General features: G+C 39.7%; 2 protein-coding genes across 2 annotated transcripts; one reads left to right on the forward strand and one right to left on the reverse strand.

Annotated features, from left to right (window-relative positions):
* The first annotated feature begins 455 nt into the window (after positions 1 to 455).
* Positions 456 to 3,393, forward strand: LOC124179147 (amiloride-sensitive sodium channel subunit gamma-like). Its single transcript, XM_046563299.1, has 12 exons — positions 456 to 490; positions 606 to 700; positions 846 to 996; positions 1,165 to 1,431; positions 1,533 to 1,621; positions 1,700 to 1,866; positions 1,963 to 2,070; positions 2,207 to 2,318; positions 2,454 to 2,535; positions 2,723 to 2,780; positions 2,899 to 3,066; positions 3,123 to 3,393. Exons 2-12 carry the CDS (start codon positions 643 to 645, stop codon positions 3,336 to 3,338), a joined length of 1,476 nt encoding a protein of 491 aa, XP_046419255.1. The 5' UTR covers positions 456 to 490; positions 606 to 642; the 3' UTR covers positions 3,339 to 3,393.
* A 547-nt stretch (positions 3,394 to 3,940) lies between these two features.
* Positions 3,941 to 6,701, reverse strand: LOC124179146 (T-complex protein 1 subunit theta). The gene is made up of 5 exons (XM_046563298.1): positions 6,543 to 6,701; positions 5,982 to 6,284; positions 5,120 to 5,764; positions 4,565 to 5,005; positions 3,941 to 4,471 (listed from the first exon to the last, which is right to left on the reverse strand). The coding sequence occupies exons 1-5, from the start codon at positions 6,600 to 6,602 to the stop codon at positions 4,280 to 4,282; spliced, it is 1,641 nt and encodes a 546-aa protein (XP_046419254.1). The 5' UTR covers positions 6,603 to 6,701; the 3' UTR covers positions 3,941 to 4,279.

Here is a 6,701-nt window from a genome sequence, read left to right on the forward strand (position 1 = left end):
GTTTGGCTGACATGGCACAAATACTTGGGACTCACGACGATTCCTGGTTTGCAAAGTGTTCACAATGCTCAAGGAAAATTTTTCACATTTGTTTGGTCAATTTTGTTCGCAGTGAGTGTAAATAAAATTATTATACTATTATTGGAAATCACATGTATCACCAATTTAGAATATACCATTAGTTTTATGCATCCATTCTAAATACCATAGTATCCATTAAAAATTGTCAAATACTCTTGATAAACGAATCATAACACAAACTTTCTACTTACCTTGGTTAGATCGGGTTGGCATGTACAATTCGCGACGTTTACGTAAGTTGCATGGATTACCTCTCATACCCCGTAACAACAGCTATGAACTTGAAACAGGCCACCGCCCTGCCATTTCCTGCTGTCACAGTATGCAATTTGAATCGCGTTCACTGCACTAACTTGAGAAGACTCTTTCGTCGAAATCGAGGAACCGAACTTGGCAATCAATTGGAAAGGTCTGTACAGATAATTATATCTTAGTCTTTGGGCCAGTAATGAATAATAATCAAGGGTAGTCAATATTTATCTACAGTTGTACACTCTATAAGTATATACGATCGATTTTACTAGACTGTACCAGGTGACAAGTTGCAGTGTGGTTCGTCGAATGACCCGGAGTAACCACCATTATAGCGACAATGGTAACAATGTAGGAAATAATCACGGTAAGAATATTTTTGTACGCTGTGATTTAGAAATATTTTAACGCAATCTGTAGTAGATAAACTCGGAGTTTTGTAAGAATTATTGGAACACGTTACACCCACAACTAATTTCATACACAATATCATTCAGTATTGCTACTCATAGTGAACACAGGAGTAGGTGAATTGTGGATAGACAATGATGCACTAAGGTATCTGCCTCAGGGAAAAATGGAAACAGTTTATCGATATACAGGTGATAACAGCTATGCGAACACTGTTGCAGAAAATCATAGCAATGGAACCAAGTCCTCGAGGTAGGTACTAGTTTCGGATTGCATGAATAGAGTTCTGTCGTGGCAATATGTAGCCAATAAGTATGATTGATGTTGCTAAACTACCTATGTATGAAGTACATATTTTAGTGTCAAGTCAATTCAGTACTTCTATATTATGTGATTTCGTGCTGGTATATGATCCCCAAGATTGGTTGGTGGCACGATGTTGCGCAATTCTGCAAGCCTACAGACCTCGGAAGCTCCAACCAGTCTAGCAACACCAACTGTCAGTGCAACGGACGAAGAAGAGATTAAGCCCCAGATAAATCAAACTCAATCATTCAACGACTTGATGAACTTTCTAGCTTTATATGCAAACTTTACGGAAGAAGATCGCATCGCAATGGGTCATGATGCTACAGGATTTATAAGAGCTTGTACATTCAGCGGCAAGTCCTGCAGTAACATTACATTGTGCGTGTATAGAATTCATATAATACAATGTTCTCGTAATTTGTTTGAGTTTTACTCAAACAGTTATTGTATTTGCAATACAAACATACGACCTTCCACAGATTTTTCAAAACCATCTCGAGTACTAGCTACGGTAATTGTTTTACTTTCACCACAACAAGGAGGACAGTAATGCCAGGCAAAGACTATGGTAAGGCAAAGCAGACAGCACAAAGTACCCATTGCTGACTATTTATCATACACATCAAACACATCAAATGATGCCTAGGACTCTCTATGGAATTGTTCCTGGACCAGTCAAATTATATTGGAGGAGGACTGAGTCCCAGAGCTGGAGCACGGGTTGTTGTGCATCCTCCTTCCCAATTTCCCCTACCAAATGAGAATGGATTAACAATACCACCGCACACGGCCACCAGCACTGCTCTCGTACAGGTTGGTAACAATTAATCAACTGCCACTTCATAGTGTTCTGCATATGAGTTTCACATTAATTTTCAACAAATGCTAACCTGCCAACCGATGAAACAGGTCCAAGTTACCAGAGAGAAGCTTCCGTATATAACGAACTGCACCTCAGGATGGGAACGAACGTGGTACGAAGCGAAGGTTGGAGATGCTTACAGATATTCGATGGAGGTATGTTAAAGATACCTGTACTGAAAATTCAAACATTTTGGATTTCTTATTGAGATACCAATGAATAAAGTATTTCACTTACCCATAAATTGCAGTAAAGATTTCAGTATTAACCTTTAATCAATAAATATTGCAGCAGTGCCAACGTATATGCTTGCAGCTTGCATTTGAAGATTTCTGTTCATGTACACATCCAATTTACATGGATATATCCACAGGTGTATCGCCTTGCAATTTAACATCTGACAGTAAGTTCCAACTCCAGGACCTTTAACTTGAGTATGAATACAGTAAAAGTTGGAAATTTTGCCGCTCATCAAACAGGTTTATCAATTTTACTTGTATTAACATAGAATTGAAACTTTGTGCAAAACTGTCAACAGATCGGGATTACGCCTGTGTTGGCCGGGTGCTCGAAGAATTTGAAACACGAACACGCGAGTGTAGCTGCAATATGGATTGCAGGTTGTAAACAGTATATTCTTATGCCTATCTCAGGTTTTTAACAGATAATTGAAATGACACGGAAACTAACATGCAATGCTAGTAGTCAAACCTGTGTTGCTGCTAGCACAGTAGAATCATTTCAGCGTTACTCAATTGAACAATGACAAAGTTAATTGCCTTATACCTCTTTGTATGAATATTTCAGAGAAATTACTTACAATATGAAAATTTCCCAAGCTGCATGGCCGAATGAGAATAACTGGGTGAGACATAGATAGATGTATGAACTTAAAACCATCCAAGATTGGCACTGGGTAACCCATTTAACCTAGCCAGTAAGATGTGTGAATTTAATAAGAATCTAAGCATGCTCTTTACCAGTGTGACGTAGCTCAACGTTTTGGTATGGCAAGAGCCTGCAAGTATGAGAAATATCGGTCAGATTATCGGGTCCGTGAAAAACAACTTCTTCTTCAGAACGTTTTAACGATAGACGTATTTTTTAAAAACCTCAGAGTTCAATCTATCGACCAGCATCCAACTTACAAGGTAAATATTCTCATATTCCGTCAATAACATGTTGATTATCCACCATATTTGTCCAGTTGCAAAGTTTTGTCGGCTCTCTCGGAGGTGCCCTAAGCTTGTATTTGGGAATAACGCTGTTTATGCTTCTGGAGGTATTCGAAGTATTTGTGAGGCTAGTCTTTGCATTATTTTACCGTGGCTGCTGTTTTTTTTACCAGAGAAAACTCACAGGGCCGCATAATCAGAGCCATCGGTGTACGGTTCCGCAACAGGGAATTTTTTACACAGGTTAGAAATTATTTAAAACCTTGTGGACCTGTGTCTCATCAGTTATAGCATACGAAGCTGAAGCTAGTGGTTCGAGTTCAAGCGTCAAACACACCCAAAGTCTTTCAAGCATTTTTATTCTCTGGCTCTAGTCCCATTTTAATCAACGTCAGTGTTCATTCTTGAACTCTGACCGCCATGCTTTAGAATGACTTTATTTTAAAAACAAGCCTTATCCATAGATTTCAGATTCAATCGGCGAATGCGGCTGTCTTCTCCGAATAAATTTCACAAACCTACAAAGTTTGTCTGGTGACTTAAATTTCTTCAGTTTCTTTAAATCTAATAACCCCTAGTGATTATTCATATGTGATCATACAAAGAATTATGTAAATGTTTGAATAAAATTGAATGATTGAAAATTCTGCGATGGAAATATTATCACCTATGCAGTATAACTTAAACTCTGTGTTTAATTAAAAGGAATGGAAAATAAAGATAGATAAATAATTCTGATAACACTTCCGACAAGATTTTTGTGAGAAATTAGCTTCTAATAAAAATTAGTTGAATGGCGATGATTCAATAAAATGTACTAGAGCATCGAATCGAAGGATTGCATACAATATCAAATTTGTTAAATTTATATTTCGATACATCTTAATAATCAAGCTAATGTGAATGTGTTTGCGTGTGTCTTGCTGTGACAAAAGTAGAAAATGGCAAAAGCTAATATTTTACCACATTATTTGCGGTATTACAAGGGCACACATTGTCTCCCATAACTTGAAGCAAAATAATAAAGCTTCCCTGGTTTTCTCATGAGATTTGCAAGTTAGAGGCAATACCAACAAGGTAAGTGTAATAAGTTTTTCCTCGATCCTCTTATGTTCATCGCACTGAACATATTTGGGTATAGGTATGAAAAAATTACCCTGAACACTGTATCGTGAGGTTATGAAAATCTTTAATCTTCATCATCACTATTATGACCGCCAGCGCGAGGTTTCGGACCTCCGGCACGCTTAGCCATGATAATCTGATCAATTTTCAGGATGGTGCATGCCGCTCCAACAGCGTACTTCAACGCCCACTGTTTTGCTACATAAAGATCCAGTATCCCAGCATTAACGGCATCTATGAGCACAGGCCCATCGCCCTGTAATTGGACAAAATAAAAATGGATAAGTTTATCGAATCTCGATGCTTTATCACTGAGCAAATCACCAAGCCGAGTAATGGGAACACTCACTTCAATGTTGAAGCCGTAGTTACGTTTTCCTTCCTTATGAGCTGCGTACAGTTTCGACAGCAGTTCAGATGCCCGATTACCACTGTTCTCAGCAAGTGTCTTTGGGAATGTCTCCAAAGCGGAAGCAAATTTTCTTACAGCGTACTGTTCTAAACCGGGAAGTGTGTCGGCATGAGCGGCAACCTGGGTTGCCAACTCAACCTCAACTGCTCCAGCACCCGCCACAAATCGTCCGTCCTTTGTCAATCCCTTGAACGTGTTTACTCCATCATCTATCGCACGCTCGATGTCATCCATATAATTGTCTGTCGATCCACGAACGACTACTGTACTTATGCGACTTTCATTCCCATCTAGCCTGAACACAACAACTGCTGTATCCCCTAACTCGTCCATGTGAACTGTATCTGCGTATCCGAGTTCTTCCTTGCAAGGTGGAGTCTATGGATAAAATTAAAAATTGTATAAGATTGCGTGGCAATTATAGATTCTCGTTAATAGTATCTATTTTTCACTGATAGATGATCTTGTGAGTCAAATTTTGAAGATGCATACCAGTTTGGAGAGAGCTGTTGCTCCAACGGCTTTACACAAACGACGAAGATCAAACTTGCTCGGCAGTCGTACAGCCATCAGATTGTATTTGTTTATATAATGAAGAGCCATATCTCCGAATTTCCCTCCCGAAACAACAACTTCGGCTCCTGAATCGGCTATAGCCTTAATCTGATTTTCCAGAAGCGATTCCTCACCTCGTGAGAACTTCATTAGTTCGTCAGCTGACTTGATAAGCACAGTTCCTTTCGTCTCTGTTTGTATAATATCTATGGCGCAAGTGTATACCGCAATTTTCGCACGCAGTTTCTTTGTTACGTCACCCTCTACCTGCCTTCTGAAAACCATCCCCTGCACGACCTGGGAGGAGTTCAGACCTGCGCCTAATATCTTGCACACACGAACGTTGTCTACGTTGAATGTTGTTTTCTCCGGTATAATGGATATACATGCCTTGCTGATGAGAGAAGTGAGAAAATCCTCATTCCCTAGCTGCTTACTCATTATTGCCGCTCTTATACTCTTCTGTACCTGAGCACTGTCGCGATAATCTTCGACTTTGTAAACAACTAGCGACCCCAAGATCTCTAGTGCCTTTTCTAATGCAACCTCGTAACCCTCAACTATTTCCGATGTTGTTACACCCTGGAAAAGGAGATTATGGGTTCAACAAATATAGTTCAAGGAACTCATATTTGAGTTGTTGCTTAAATTTTTGTTTGTTAAATATAATCACAATGTGTAGGCAACTTTTAATATATTATTTTCAAACACCAAGCACTTGACAATATGAAACTAAACTGAAATGAATCTCATGCATGTGCATAACAGATCTGACGTAGCTGCAGAACAAGAAGTTTACCAGGCGGAGAAGTTCCTCAGCTGCTTCAAGCAAGGCCCCAGCAAAGATAATGACAAAGTTTGTTCCGTCGCCTACTTCTGCTTCCTGCATTTCCGAGGCCAAAACCATCAACTTTGCAGCCGGATGCTCGACTTCCAGCTCTTTAATAATAGTAGCAGCATCGCTTGTGACAAACAACTTTTCAATGTGGTTTATCACCATTTTATTCATGCCATTTGGCCCATAGGCGGTACGGACCGTTTGCGCAAATTGTTTACAGGCAGATATATTCCTATAAACAGCTTCTTCCAAACCTGAAAAATACTTTGAAAAGCAGAAATACATTAAAAATAGCATATCTAACGCGGGCGTCAAACAAATAAATTATCTGGCACGAGACTGATTTTATGTGATTGAAAATAAATTTTGCCCATAAATGGTGACGAATCTCGGATGGAACGTTCTCGGAGTCGGTACCTCCGCGCCCACACGCGGTACGCATCACCGGTGACCCGGCCGATTTATAATCGCGTTGCGATTACTGGAAGTAAAAAAAATACTACCGTAATTACAAATACTTACGCGAGCTCCATCCTTAAGCATCTGAGCCACTCCGGGCGCTTGTGGAACGTGCAGAGCCATTTTTTCGACGCAATTTTTCACTAACAACTTACACCAATTCACAAAGCGTAGATCGTCGTCTGTCGTTGTCGTCCTACACCTCGTGCCTGCTCGTGCCGC

Source organism: Neodiprion fabricii, chromosome 3 (genome assembly GCF_021155785.1).
Source record: "Neodiprion fabricii isolate iyNeoFabr1 chromosome 3, iyNeoFabr1.1, whole genome shotgun sequence".
Classification (NCBI taxonomy): domain Eukaryota; kingdom Metazoa; phylum Arthropoda; class Insecta; order Hymenoptera; family Diprionidae; genus Neodiprion; species Neodiprion fabricii.

What these genes read in the sequence shown, in the direction of transcription:
- LOC124179147 (XM_046563299.1), top strand. Translation starts at nt 643, where the DNA reads ATGACCCGGAGTAACCACCATTATAGCGACAATGGTAACAATGTAGGA. An exon ending in AATGGAACCAAGTCCTCGAG is followed by an intron (nt 997 to 1,164) that starts GTAGGTACTAGT and finishes ATGATCCCCAAG; the next exon opens with ATTGGTTGGTGGCACGATGT. An exon ending in CTTACAGATATTCGATGGAG is followed by an intron (nt 2,071 to 2,206) that starts GTATGTTAAAGA and finishes TAAATATTGCAG; the next exon opens with CAGTGCCAACGTATATGCTT.
- LOC124179146 (XM_046563298.1), bottom strand. Translation starts at nt 6,602, where the DNA reads ATGGCTCTGCACGTTCCACAAGCGCCCGGAGTGGCTCAGATGCTTAAG. An exon ending in CTGAGGAACTTCTCCGCCTG is followed by an intron (nt 5,765 to 5,981) that starts GTAAACTTCTTG and finishes CTCCTTTTCCAG; the next exon opens with GGTGTAACAACATCGGAAAT. An exon ending in CAACAGCTCTCTCCAAACTG is followed by an intron (nt 5,006 to 5,119) that starts GTATGCATCTTC and finishes TTTTATCCATAG; the next exon opens with ACTCCACCTTGCAAGGAAGA.